The sequence below is a fragment of the Camelus ferus genome, chromosome 31 (genome assembly GCF_009834535.1).
Source record: "Camelus ferus isolate YT-003-E chromosome 31, BCGSAC_Cfer_1.0, whole genome shotgun sequence".
Taxonomy (NCBI): domain Eukaryota; kingdom Metazoa; phylum Chordata; class Mammalia; order Artiodactyla; family Camelidae; genus Camelus; species Camelus ferus.
This window is the reverse complement of record NC_045726.1, coordinates 9,608,543-9,623,249: the sequence shown is the minus strand read 5'-3', so window position 1 is coordinate 9,623,249 and position 14,707 is coordinate 9,608,543. Positions and strand designations below refer to the sequence as shown.

At 39.1% G+C, this 14,707-nt stretch overlaps 1 protein-coding gene across 4 annotated transcripts in view; it reads left to right on the top strand.

Moving 5' to 3' along the window:
* The window catches only part of EXTL3 (exostosin like glycosyltransferase 3), an 88,208-nt gene that overhangs the window by 64,465 nt on the left and 9,036 nt on the right, over window positions 1-14,707 (top strand). For all 4 annotated transcript variants that reach the window (XM_014556313.2, XM_032471024.1, XM_032471023.1 and 1 more), the window contains exons 3-5: window positions 1,223-1,350; window positions 8,752-8,896; window positions 13,886-14,014. In XM_014556313.2, the coding sequence (XP_014411799.1) occupies window positions 1,223-1,350; window positions 8,752-8,896; window positions 13,886-14,014 (402 nt within the window). The remainder of the gene's footprint in view (window positions 1-1,222; window positions 1,351-8,751; window positions 8,897-13,885; window positions 14,015-14,707) is intronic.

Sequence of the window (14,707 nt, the reverse complement as noted above, 5' to 3'; positions counted from 1 at the left end):
ATGACCTAATTGAACTATGAGGGCTCTGCTTTAAAAATGTAGAAGTGATTAATTTTGACAAGGGTGGGGAGTGACAGGCATCTGAGCTGAATCTCCAGGGAGAGAACAGTTTCGGTAGAGGAACAGGAGGAAGAGTATTTTAAATTGAAGAGACAGTACTCGTGAGGTCATGGGAGTGCCTTTGAAACTGTTCATAAACTTTTAGACCCTGGATGAAATTATGTTCATCATGCTATGTGGAGGTTAGCCTCGGTATAAGTAAAGTGTTCTAGTGAAAGTAAAATGACCCCTCCTGGCTTTCTAAGAAGGTGATTGCTCAAGAAGTTCTTTTTGTTTTTGTTTTTTGAGAATAAAATGATGATTCTTCATTAGTTGAATTAATTAGATATAGAAACCGAAAAAATAAAACAAACCATCAAAGGACTGAGTATGTTCACCCTTGTTTGAGTATCAGGCAAAGTGAATAATGAGACTACTAGCTGTGTTATAGTATTATGTATTTTTTATATATATATATAGTATTATATATATATTATATGTATTATATAGTTCTACCATCTGGGCACTAATCTTTGGTTTACGAAGGGACTTCTTCTTTGCATATATGGATCTCTTTGCATAGAGATTCTTTGGGGATTTTCTGTGGACATAGAAGCTCTTAGTTTTGCTGAGTTAGATACACCTTGAAAGAAAAAGCTTTTTTGTAAGTGCAGTCAGTGCTGCAGGTAGGAATTGGCAAAGGTGAAGTAATTAACCTCAACTGGATAGGCTCTTTTGGTTTTTGATACCCAAAACAAGGCCTTAAATTTGGGGGGTCAGAAATTACATGGACTCAGGGGATTTCTGAATTTGATATTAAAGTTTATAAACGGGATTCCAGAGCTGGGAATCATAATCCCAGGTCTGCTCTGCCACCTTGTGTTCTCTCGGAAAAGTTATTTTTAATTCCCCTGGACTGTGTTTATTGCATACGGAAAATAAGCCTCAGCTTTAACTTCTTTCACAAGAAAATTAGTTAGCACAAGAATAAAGCTTAAAATGTGAAATCCTTATATATTTGCTGAGTTACAAGGTGGTTTTTTTTCTTGAAAGGTGTATGCTCAATTTTATAAGTGGTGGGTAAGCAGTGTATTCAGCCAGTCCCCTTTGACTTAAAGGCAGTTTTGCGTGTGCATTGTACAGTGTGGCACTGATCGTTAGTGTTTCTCCTTCCTCCTCCCAGGTGGTTCGTACTGAGAAGAACAGTTTGAACAATCGATTCCTGCCCTGGAATGAGATCGAGACAGAGGCCATCCTGTCTATTGACGATGACGCTCACCTCCGCCATGATGAGATCATGTTTGGGTTTCGGTGAGGAGAGATTTTCATCAAGAAACACTTTTGTTTGCAAACAATAGAGAACTAACTCAAAAGCTGGATTAGGTAGCCAAGTGAATTTCCTAGCTGATAGTAACCGAGACATTCGCAGAGGCGGTCGGGGCTATCGTAAGACATAGCTGGATCCATTTCTCTTCATTTCTGGGTTCTGCTTTCCCCTGGGTTGCCTTTGTTCTCCCGTAGGCTCTTCCTCTGGGGCTAGGGAGATGGAATTCTGTGGTTGGCTGGCCCTGGGTCACCTGCCTGCCCCTGGAGCTGCGAGTAGATCCTCCTCCACCTGCAAACCACGTGGACTGAGAGTGGAGGCAAAGGGTAGTTCCCTAAAGGGAATGGAGGCTCTTGTGTTGGGAGGAGTGGGGAGTAACTCCCAGGCAGGCAGAAGCAACGTGTTGCTCGTCACTGTGGGAGCCCCGGGGAGCTCCCTCTCCAGCTCCCACAGCCCCCTCAGCCCTTTTGCATGGTCCCCTCTCATCCCTGCCCCACTCAGCCTGCTTGTTGGCACTGCACATCAGCAGTGGCAGCAGTGCTCAGTGTCCAAAGTGGGGATGTGTAGCATTGGGGCAGTGGAGCAGTGCCAAGATCCCAGGGCCTGGAAGATTTGATAAAGACGGGGTTGGGAGCAAAGACCCAAGAGGAAAGAGAGGAGGAGGAATAGGAGGTTATGGTGGTGATAATGCATGACATGTGTCGAACCTATACTGTGTGCCAGCGTCTAGCGGGGCACATTGACTGGTTTATCTCATTAGTCCTCCTAAAATTTGATGATTTAAGTTGTAGTTGCCTCCATTTACTTAGGAGTAAATTGATATCCAAGAGAGCAGAACCACAAAGCCTGAAAATAACTGGCCAAGCTGGAATTCGAATGCAGGTTTGTCTGATTCCAGAACTTCCACTCAGCCACTAAACTATTCTGTTTTTTGGAATTTAGTAGTTCTTATTGGGCTTAAATATCCCACTTTGAGGGAATAGTACAGATAAGAGAATGTAGTAGGTCAGAGCTAATCAAAGGGTGTCCTGGACTGGTATGCTGGCCCCTGGACAGTTTATTACCTGTCCACAGTAAGGAGGGAACAAAAATTGAGGGTAGGCACTTAGAAACTTTTAAAACAATTTGACCTTTACCATGACATCCGAGTGTGAACATTTTTCTTGTAATTCATTTTTGGGTAACATTGATTAAATATAATCCATACAACTTCAGTTCACTCATTTAAGTGTACCATTCAGTGGTTTACAGAGTTGTGCAACTATCTCCATAATCTATTTTAGAAGTCTTCATAACCACCAAAAGAAATCCTGTGCCCATTAGCAGTCCTTCCCCATTTTCCTGCACCCCTATAAGCCCTTGGCAACCATTAATGTACTTTGTTTCTCTGTAAATTTGCCTATTACGGACATTCCATATAAATGGTACCATTTAATCTGTGCTTTTTTATAACTGGCTTCTTTCACTTAACATGGTGTTTTCAAAGTTAATCCATCTTGTAGCATCTGTTAGTACTTCTGTCATTTTGTATGGAAGCACACATTTTGTTGATCCATTTATCTGCTGATGGACATTTGGGTCATTTCTGCTTCATGGCTATTATGAATAATGCTGCTATGAACATTCATGTACACGTTTTTGTATGAACATTTCCTTTCTCTTAGATATAGCCCTTGGAGTGGAGTTGCTGGATCGTATGGTAACTCTTTGTTTAACATGTTGAAGAACTACTAGAATGTTCTCCAAATAGGCTGCACCGTTTTGTCTTGCACCAGCGGTGTGTAAGAGTTCCAATTTCTCCGCATCCTTGTCAACACTTGTTATTTTCCATTTTTTATTTATAGTCATCCTGCTGGGCATGAAGTTGTGTTTCAGTATAGTGGTCATTCAATATAATGCAAATTTGATTTGCATTTCCCTAATGACTAATGATACTGGCTATCTTCATGTGCTTAGTAACAATTTATATATCTTCTTTGAAGAAATGTCTGTTCAGATCCTTTGCCCATTGTCACTTGGGTTGTCTTTTGTTATTGAGCTGTAAGAGTTCTTTATATTTTCTAGACGAAAGTTCCTTACTGGAGGTAGGATTTGTGGTTTTTTCCTCCCATTCTGTGGGTTGTCTTTTCACTTTATTGATGGTGTCCTTCAAAACATAAAAGCTTTTCATTTTAATGAAGTCCAATTTGTCTCTTTTTTTTGGTTACTTGTGCTTTTGGTGTCATATTTCAGAAACCATGAAATTCATTTTTACTGTATTTTATAAAAGTATGAATCCACAGTAAGCCATGGGAAAAATTACTTCTTCACCACAGATAGTTTGAGGAGCACTGGACTAGGTTTCCTTGGAGATCTTGTTCAAATTAAGTATAGATCCAGGCTGGAGAACTGTTCTCTGTGCTTCTGTTTTGGTCACGGAAAGCCTGACCTGACTGACCCCTGGCTCGCAGGTTTCCTTTGGTTTAAGCGGGTAAGTGCAGGTGCTCAGTTGAAAGGAGTGGCAGCTCTAGTGCTGTATTTGTCTTAGATCCGTCTATAAAGAATTATGGGACCCATTTCTGACAACTTAAGAACATCCGTTCTTCCTCTCCCTCACCCAGCCTCTCATTTCCTTTGACCTCCTCCACCTACTATATTTTGAGGCAAGAGTCTGTTGTTAGCTGTGATAAAAATCCCACTGGAATATGCTCCTTTGTACCGTGATAATAAGTAGCCAGCTCTCTCTACTGGTTTTGATGAAAAGGGAAAAAGCCATGCGATGATTCCAGAAGTGGTCTTTGGCCGTCGCAGTTGTGGCTGTTGACGGTGGCGGGGAAAGGAGGGGGAGGTGGTGCAGTGCAGAGTGGGCTAAAGGACTGGGGGCTGTGAACAGTCATGGGATGTTGACAGGAGAATTGCCAGTCATCTCTAGATCCAAGAATGATTAGATAAGGGGCCCTGCTTTGATGAGTTTGAGGCTTATTAAGATAACTGGCATTTGCTATCTTCTGTGGCTCTTGATTTAGGAAGACTTTTGATCTTTTCCATTTGTCAACAGATTCCCAAGTGGTGAAAGAATAATGGGATGCCTGTGACAGTGATATTGAGCATCTTTTCATGTGCTTAGTGACCATTTGCATCTTCAGAGAAATGTCTGTTCAGATCCTTTGTCTTTTTATTATTGAGTTGTGAGAGTTTCTTAATCATTGGAAATTTGATTAGCCTCTGGTAATATCACTGGCAAATTATCTCTGGCTCTACTTCCAAACTCTGATTTTTTTCTAATTTGTTTGGGTATCCATTGACCTGAAATCTTTCTTTCTCCTCCCCAATTTGCTTATTTCACCTGAATGGGAGCGAAACAGACCGAGGTTCAAGAGGAAAGGGCAGGTATAACAAGAAATCCTGCCTCTGGCAAAAGATAATATGGATCTTGGCTGACTTCAGCTTCTGTAGCAAAGAAAGAGACAAATATGTTCTTAAGGGACTGATGAAACAAAGGAGACCTAAGAGAACTGAAAATGTTAACATCTGTACAAAAGCAGTGCATGAATGTTCATAGTAGCATTATTCTTAAGAATCAATGAGTATGAACAACACAAAAGGATAAATATTACGGATTCTACTTATATGAGACATCCAAAGTAGTCAAATTAATAGAGACAGAAAGCAGAATGGTGGTTGCCAGGGCCTGGAGGAAGGCAAGAATGCAGAGTTAATGTTTAATGGGTTAGAGTTTCAGGTTGGGAAGATGAAATTCTGGAGGTAAATGGTCGTGATGGTCATACAACAGTGTGGATATACTTAATGCTGTTGAACTGTACACTTGAAAATGATCAAAATGGTAAGTCTTATGTTGTGTGCATTTTGCTACACACCAAAAAAAATCAGTTGTCAGAAAAAACAATAACAAGAGACATTTAAACAACCCAAAAATCCATCAGGTGATGAGTGGATAAGCAAAATGTAATATATCCATACAATGGAATATTACTTGGCAACAAAAAGTAGTGAAATACTGATACCTGCTACAACACGGGTGAACCTTGAAAACAGGCTAAGTGAAACAAGCCAGTCACTGAAGGTGTCATATAATATATGATTCCATTTGTACGAAATGTCCACAACAAGCAAATCCACGGAGACAGAAAGTAGATTAGTGATTGCCATGGGCTAAGGATGGGGGATGTGGGGAATGACTGCTAATGGTTATGGGGTTTCTTTTTGGGGTGATGAAAATATTCTGAAATTAGATAGTGGTGATGGTTGCATAGCTCTGTGAATATACTAAAACCCAATGAGTTTTTTAATGTTTTTAAGTGAGTGAGTTTTATGGTTTGTGATTTATATCTCAGTAAACTTCATTTTAAAAAAAAAAGGGCGATAGTGTCAGCTTTATGAGAAAGGATGGGATTGTGGAGAGGAAGGTGGATTTCTCTTCCTGGATCCTAGTGTCTCTTATCGTGGACCCAGAACTTCTGAATTCCACCACTGGCTCTATTGTTCATCTTTTTCTGTATACTTCACGGCTCTGCTTTGTGAGCTTTCTTTTCCAAAGGGAGCTACAAAAGCCTTTTCCTTTACCACGGTTTGGTACAGGTTCCTGAAATACTTTATTTTGGAGAGGAGGAAAAGGCTTACATATCATCATAATACAAGAAGCATGGGATTTGGAAAAGAAACTGCTGTTTTAGATAGCCGGGAAGCAAAATCTCATCTTATTTTTTAAATACATTTTTTTAATGATTTGATTTTACACTTTTTCTTACTGCATTTCAAATCTTTTGGTTGTTAATGAACCAGAGGGAGAATCATGGAAATATAACCAACAGGGATAAGAATGTCTCTGTGTGACAAAGTCCATGTTACTTTAATGTAATGAATATTTTAAATATTCTGATCTTTATTCAAAACCATTTGCCTAAGTTTTAAAGATCAGAAAATCAGTTTTACATTAAACATTAATAATAACATGATTTTTTGCTTCATTCAGGTAACTCATTAAAAAATTATTTTGAGTCTCATGAGACTTGGACAAAAATACATCATCTTTGTTTAAAATATGTAGTATTTGGGTTGTCAATTTTTTTTTTTAACTTAACTGATTGTGCTAATATGGAAGTGATGTGGTAAATGATGTGCCAAAGTTCATACCATGAGAAGGCTGAGTTGATGCATTTATTTCAAAGGTGCTTTAAATTTGAAATGTTAACAGAAGAATATTACTTGTGATTCATATTCTTCAGTGGAATAGTATTTTGATTTCATTATTTAAACATTTCTCTTTTGTTGTTTGGTGAAGTTGGATTTATCCAGTGAATTTTCTTCAAATTTGAGCTATAAAATTAACTTCGAAACTTTTTTCCTAACACAGTGTGTAGGTAATTAGGACATTAACACATTTAAAAAATAATTTATTAAAGATAAGGTATACCAAAATCTATGCTGTGGCACGTAGGTTAAAAATATTTAGTGCACCATAAGTTTGAATATAATGCTAAGGAACTGCTTATGTGTAGCACTTTTATATGTAAATTTATATTGATACGTCTAAATGCCTAACTTTTCAGATACCCGCTGGGACCTCACTATCTAAAACTCTTGGTGCATCATCCCAGGGATTTATTTAAGCCTTTACTTGCATTTATCTGGTACTTCAGCTTCCTCATTGATTTTTTTCCTTATTATTTAATAGATAATTAACACCTAGTTGGCTATCAACAGCTTTTACAAATCAGATATGTCACCTTTTGATATCATGTAGCAAATGAGATTCTGCCTTATTAAAAACTGTCTACATTATGTTAGTTTAAATCAGCCAGATCTGATGATTGAAATACTCACTTTCCCATTCTTTCTTGCTAATACTTCAGGACTAGTAGGATCAACAGGCAGATCAGTATTTTTAGGAGTACTGATACAACATTTGGTTATATCCGTGGGCATTTATTAGCAATCATTAAATTCTATAAATATCAAGATGTATTATGAAAGCATTTTACAGATTTTTAGATTGGTAATTGGGAGTCAGTCTTAGGAGAAAAATCAGGATAGATGTAGGAATTTGGGCAGGATGTGGCTAAAAGCCCATCTAGAAAGCTGCTATGTTTGTGATAGAAATTTCTTACCTATTGGACTAGGTCAGCCACTTTCAAACTTAATAGAAGAGGAACTCTTTTGAAATGAAATCTTAGGTGTCTTAGGAATTAGTTCCTACAAGTTCCATGTAGATAATGAGGGAGTTTCTCAGGTAGTTTAAATCTCTGTTGGGGGGTGGGGTGGAGTGGGGAGGTGATGGTTCACTGCTGGCGGGACTGCCAAAGCGCTCTGCTGGGCTGTAGGATGCTGGGGCACACAAGTGCGTTCAGCTCTACTGTTTTAGCCTGTGAAACTGGGTTGCTGATTTTATTCGTTCTACCTTACCTTACCTATAAATTTGAGGATGTTATAAAATTTTATCCTGGAATCATTGAATTCTCTGTTTCTTGCATTTATAAATCTTTCATTTGTACAGTTCTGTAGACCACTTCTTTTTATGTGCAGGTGTCTACCTCAGGAATTAAGACTGTTGCACCTTACTCTAGGCAGCAGTCTCCTGTGGTTAGACTGGTGGTCTTTTTTTTGGTGTACCCTCCGTAAAAGTGAAATTAAGTATGCAGTGTACATAAAGTACATAACATAAAGTACTAACATAAAGTTAAGTATGCAGTCAACCTTTTTTTGTAGCAACTGGCTTCCACGGCATACATGTTATTATTGGGTCTACCTTCCTAATTGTTTGCTTCTTAAGACAATTAAAATTTCATTTCACATCTAACCACCACTGTGGATTTGAAGCTGCTGTCTGATACTGGCACTTCATCAATGTTGTATGAGTATTCCTTTATGTTTCTATCTATCGATTCATATTAATTAGTACAATTGACTTCGAATCAAATCTACTGTTGCTAATATGTCATACTCATTAAAAATAAACCTGTTTTTTTTTTAAAGAAATAAGAATAACAATAAATATATATTAAAATTACCTCCTTCCTGCTTCTTAGCAGATTACCTCTACTTACCCCATTCTGGAGACTCTTTTAATGCCTTAGATCCTTTAATCTTTAGATCCTTAAATTCTTTCCATGTTATTCCAGCTTATTCTTTTTGTAAGGGCTGGAAAGATGCTGGCTGCCAGAAGTTAGAGGATCAATTAGCAGGTGCTTATTAAGGAAGCTATGGGTAACACTGTTTGTTTGTTTTTATCCTGTTTGGCTTGTGATTGATTTGGTATGTAAAAATTGTTTAAAAAGGAAAAAAGTAACAGCCCAAAGGGCCAGACCTGCCAGATAGAGGTGGTAATTTTAAACGTTTCTGATAACCTTAGAGCTCTCTACTCAGGTGTGTGCATATACTTGTTTTTTGAGGGTGTGGAGGGAAGCACGGGACCGCATTGTGGGTTTCCCTGGCCGTTACCATGCGTGGGACATCCCTCATCAGTCCTGGCTCTACAACTCCAACTACTCCTGTGAGCTGTCCATGGTGCTGACAGGTGCTGCCTTCTTTCACAAGGTAAGAAAAAGCTTGGTAAGATTGGCATGAGCTTGGTGGAGGTGAGCCTTTGTGTGGTCGTGAAATGCTGCTTTAAAGATAGTTCTCCTAATATGTCCCTTCTATGCTGGAATTAAGTTATTTCTATTTTTAAAGACAGTGATCAAGATGATTAGAGCAACTTTGGAATAAAAAGTCAGGATGAGAAGGCTGCCTGTGTAATGGCACATACGCCAATTAGGAAAATCAGTTCATCCTTCTAGTCATTGGCTCTCCCTTTGTAAAACTGAGAGCATTGGGCCAAAACATTGTCCACATTTACACTGTCATTCAGACATGGCCTGGCCAATAGAAGGCTGAACCTAGCCCTCTTCTGACTCAGGCTAATCACTGTTACCCGAGGCCCTACCACAGCCTCTGTCTGTTGGGGCTTTGCAAGTTCTGTTTGATTCCTTAGAGCTTTTAACTTTCACCTTGCCTCACATCCTGATTTTCACTTGAGTATCCAGAATGCAAATCCTTCCAGTCATTACTCCTCTCCTGTATTGTGGTTGCTGAACTCTTCTGTTTTTTCACTCCTGACTCATCTTCCCTCTACCTCTCATCTCTTCTGTAAAGCAGCCACTGGCCACACGTGGCTACTGAACACTTGAAATGTGACTGGTCAGTTTTGAGATGTACTGTAAGTGTAGAGTATATACCAGACTTTGAAATCTTAGTGTGAAGGAAAGCGTAAACTATCTTATTAGTAATTTTTTATATTGATTGTATGTTAAAATGCAGTTATTTTGGACACACTGGGTTAAATAAAATATATTACTAATTAGTTGTACTATTTATTTTTATTTCTTAAACATGTGGCTACTAGAAAATTTAAAATGAGGAAGGGAGGTTATAGCTCAGTGGTAGAGTGCGTGCCTAGCATGCACAAAGTCCTGGGTTCAATCCCTAGTACCTCCATTAAAAAAATTAATAAACCTAATCCCCCCCGCTAAAAAAATTCAAAAAAAAAAAAAAAAAAAAGAAAGGAAAAAAATGTGTAAAAAGAAAGAAAAAACTGAAAGGAAAACCCAAAAAGTAGAAAAGGGAGGAAACAGTTAAAAGAAAAAAAACAAAAGTTAGAAATGACACAGGTGACTCACATTATATTTCTGTTGGATAGTGCTGCTCTGTACCTTCCCTCCCAGGTCATCCCCTCTGGGCTCTGAAGAACCCCTATTCTGAGAGAGCCACGTTGCCTACACCCCCCTACTTCGCAGGATAGCTCCTTTGTCTCCTTGATCTGATTGAAACCTGACCTTTCTCTGAGAACAGTGCTTCCCCTTTAGCTGGCTCCTGTATTCCTTCCAGGGACAGTGATTGAAGATGCTCATTTCCCCAGATTTCTACTTTGGAGCAAGGTGTAGAGAATTTTCACTGCTTATCAGTGACACTTCTAGACAATTACTTCTCAGCTGTCATGTAAAATCTCATTCGAGGCTCCTGGCATCTGTCTTGTTGCTCCATCTTCCAACCTCCTAATCATCCCTTCACAGTCATCAGAGACGTTGGCACCTGGCCTGTTGTCCTGATCACCACTCCATGCCCTCTGTCATTCTGGGCGACGTCATTGCCCTCACGGAGGACCCGTCTAGCATGCTGTCTCCCCATAATTGTTGAAGTATCCCAGGGCCCCAGCTTCTGACTAGTGCTCTTCTTTGTGTTTTCCTTAGGTGTTCCCTTGTACTCTCAAGATCTTGTGGCTTTTCTTAGCATCTATCAGCTGGTGATTTCCATCCTTATATTCCAGCCTTGGCCTTTCCCTGAGATCTGTGCTCATATATGTAATTGTTTTCAGGACATCCTCTGTATGTCCCTTTGGTACTTCAAACTGAAAATTTCCCCCAAAAGCTCATCATTCCTCTCCACCTCCCTCAGATCTTATGTCCCTCATATAATTCCCATTCCAGATGGCGACATCTTGCAAGTCTCCTCAGAACCTTAAACATTGTCTTACCAGGGACATTTTGAACCAGCCTAAGAGGTCATTATACTCTTGCTTTTTTTCTTTTTAAAACTTAATGTGTGAAGCTGATAAGCTCATCCTGTTCTTGAACGGTGCCCTCGTGCTTATTTTCCAAACTTGGGGAGGGGCTTTGGCTGGGCGAGGAGCTGCCAGTAGGATTGGAGAACATCTGGCTGAGAACTCACCCCTGTCTGGGAGGCGCTTATTCTCACCCTGGTCATTTGAGAAGGAGCCACTGGTTTAGCAGTGCCCACTCACACCCTGAGAATTCACTTGCTCTGAAATGTCTACCTTGTCAAGTCTCTAACTGCTTTTTAAAAATTACAGTAGTCATATAATGGAAAAGAATCTGAAAATAAATACATACATATATATACCTATATATGTATGTATATGTTTAACTGAATCGCTTTGCTGTGCACCTGAAACTAACATTGTAAATCAACTACACTTTGATAAAAGTTTTTTAAAAATTACAATAGTCAGACCCCTTTACTTTCAGGTAATAAATAATTTATTAATAAAGCTTAGGTTTGTTTGTTTTTTTCTCTTTGAAAATCTAGAGCAGAATTTACAAACCAGCAGCCCTGAGGCCTTCTGTGGCTACAGAAATGTTTATTTAGCTCCCTGGTGCTATTCCATACACCACCAGGTTTTGAAAATCAGGATCTCACAGAAGGATCTGGACCTCAGTGAAAGTGCAGGTCAGGTGTCCTGGAGCAGGGCCCCTCTTGACGCCAGCTGGAGCTGCATAGCCCGTCCCCTGCAGGTGGATGCATCTGTGCTTACTGTCCGGTAACACTCTTTCTTACATCCATTTCTTTAAAATGTCACTTATTTTTCAGCCTTACTTGTTTGGCCCTTGAAAGCAGTTACGTTGGTCGTTCCTGATCTGGAGCAGTCAAGTGTTTTTTTTTTTTTTTTTTTTTTCATTCCAGGATAAGTGCCTATCAATAAAAAATTTTGGTCCCTCACAAATACTTACTTGTATTTTTATTGATAAATTATAATATGTATACTGCTAGACTTGTAGAAATAGTTATAAGGTTGAGATAAATATGAAGTTTCAAAAGGGTAATATTCTCACTAAATTCTTAAATTTTAGTGAAAAATATGATTGACTGTGGTTTATTATTTTTGAAAATCTTGATTTTTGACACTCTATGTTATGGTAAGTCAGAGGTTTATTTTAAATTAAACGTATTTCTGATACTTGGTTTTAATCACTGTCCCTGGAAGAAATACCTGATTGCCATGCCTCCTAGGTTGTGATACTTATATACCAGTTCGGTAACTTTTTGTTGAAACTGGACTAGAATTTCCATTTCTGTGATGCCTTTTTTTTTTTTTTAGCAAACTAATAAGATGTTATATTTTTATATTTTATAGTAGGTTCTAAAGATTTTTTAAACAGGTTACAAAAGTTTTTTTTTCCTGTTTTAAAAAATGATTTTTGGCATTTAAAAAGTCATATAACAGTGGAAATACTTCTAAACATTCATTTTCATAATGCTTTCTCCATTATTTTTAAGGTAATTCTCTTTTCTTATAACGTCACCTTTCCCTTGATGAAGATATGGATTGTATTTGGTTAATCCATATTCTCATTAGCATACTGATGACAACCACTGGCCACTGAACGGGGCAACAGATTTTAATCACATGCCTTTTTGTAAAAGAAAAATACATAATTCATATTTTAAGTTCACCATCTCTTAAGTACTTTGCCACAAGAGAACCAGTAAACCACCATACAAAAATTTTATTATTATTTTACAATATATATTCTGCTATTTAAGGTCATAAAATATATAAATCAATTTTATTGGGCACCTCATCTATTCATTCATCATCAGAATACTGTGACATATCACAATTAACAATTGCCCTGTTTTATGGCATTTGCCCGTTTCTGTGGTGTAAATATTCTTACCATGACTAAATTCAAGTCATCAACATGAGTCACTGAACATGGAGTTGGGAAGACATGGGCAGTTGCTTACTGTTGTATAGTATTTTCACCATTCGGATATGATAGATTTAAATAACCTCAGGATGACAGTAAAACGTAATAAGTAATTGTAAAATGAATGAATTAACTAGTTAGTTGAGGAGTGATAAGCTTCAGGTACTTATTGGTGTTTAATATAACTTAATTTTATGTAATTATATTTTTAATAATGGCTATTTTTTTTTTATAACAAGCTCACAAAATTCCTAAATAGTCTCACAAAACCCTTGAAAATTTAGCAGTCATCACTGATTGCCAAGTCTGAGCTGGAGCACCACTCTGGGTCTTGCAGGGCATTGAAGAACTTAGGCTTTTACTCTGAGGTGAGAGGAGAAGCCATAGAGGGGTTTGGAGTAAAGGAGGGACGTGATCAGTTGCACTTGTGTTTTAACACGATCACTGTGCTGTCCTGAGAACGGACTGTCGGGAAGAAAATATGGCAGCAGGGAGACAATTTAGGGGAGATTATGAATAATCCAGGGAAGAGACAATGGTGGCTTGGAGCAGGGAGTGGGTGGTGCCAGGAGAGAGGTGACGAGACTCTGGAGTCTCATTGAGGCACTGAGGGATTGGATGTTTCTCAGCTCAATGGCTTACTGAGGTCTGAGACGACAACCAGGCCTTCCCCCTCACTTATCCCTCATTGCCTTTGTCAGAGGTAGAATGTTCAACTGAACTAGTATCTGACCTAATTTGATAAGTCTTTATATTGTCACAGAATCACTGTGGTGCCAAGGAGCTTCCATGAAATTTTGATTCTCAATGAGGGTGATCATGGGAACTTGGATGGGATAATTCCTCACTGCAGATCTGCCTTGCAGGGTGTTGAGCATCCCTGGACCCAACTCCCTAAATGCCAGTCGTGCTTCCCGGTGATTGCCACACCCAGCCTCCCCCCACAGCACACTTCCTGTCTGCCCCCTGCATCTTTTTGCTGAAAGCCAAAGAACTGTGGCCTCTAACAAAGTATGTGATTCTTTTCTGCCTCTGACAGTATTATGCCTACCTGTATTCTTACGTGATGCCCCAGGCCATCCGAGATATGGTGGATGAATACATCAACTGTGAGGACATTGCCATGAACTTCCTTGTCTCCCACATCACTCGGAAACCCCCCATCAAGGTGAGGGTCCCCTTGCCTGCGGGGGCGGGGGTGCGTGCGTACCTGATTCACTTTGTAGTCATGTAGATGTAACTCACCATACCTCAGAGTCCTCGTCCGTAAGATGGGGATGGTGACACCACCAACCAAGTAGGGTCATCTTAGGGTTTATTGAGTTGTTAATACAGGGGCTCTTCACTCCTCAGTGTAAATGGACAGAATTCAGAGGGTTCAGAACATGAATGGGAAGAATGTTACATCTTTAATTTTCACTAATCTCGAATTGGAATTTAGCATTGTACTCAATAGATTAGTCAATTATATAGAAAAGCAGTTCAGTGAAGCGGAAACCCAGATGACTAATAAACATGTGGGAAGATGCTCAGCGCTCTCAGCGGGGGCGGGGATACAGCTCAGGGGTAGAGTGTGTGCTTAGCATGCACGAGGTCCTGGGTTCAATCCAGCAGCTCCATATTAAAAAAAATAATAAAAAAAAGATGCTCAGCTTCTGTAATAATCAGGGAAAATGTAAGGTGAAACAATGGGATATAGTTTATGCCCATCCAATGGGCAAAAATGAAAGTGTGATAGTACCAGACGTTAGTAAGGATGTGCAGAAATTGCAGGTGTTACCCTGGCTGGTGGGTGTGTACAGTGGTACATCTATTTTGAAGAGAGTTTGGTTTTATCAGGTACAACTGAAGGTCATGTTCC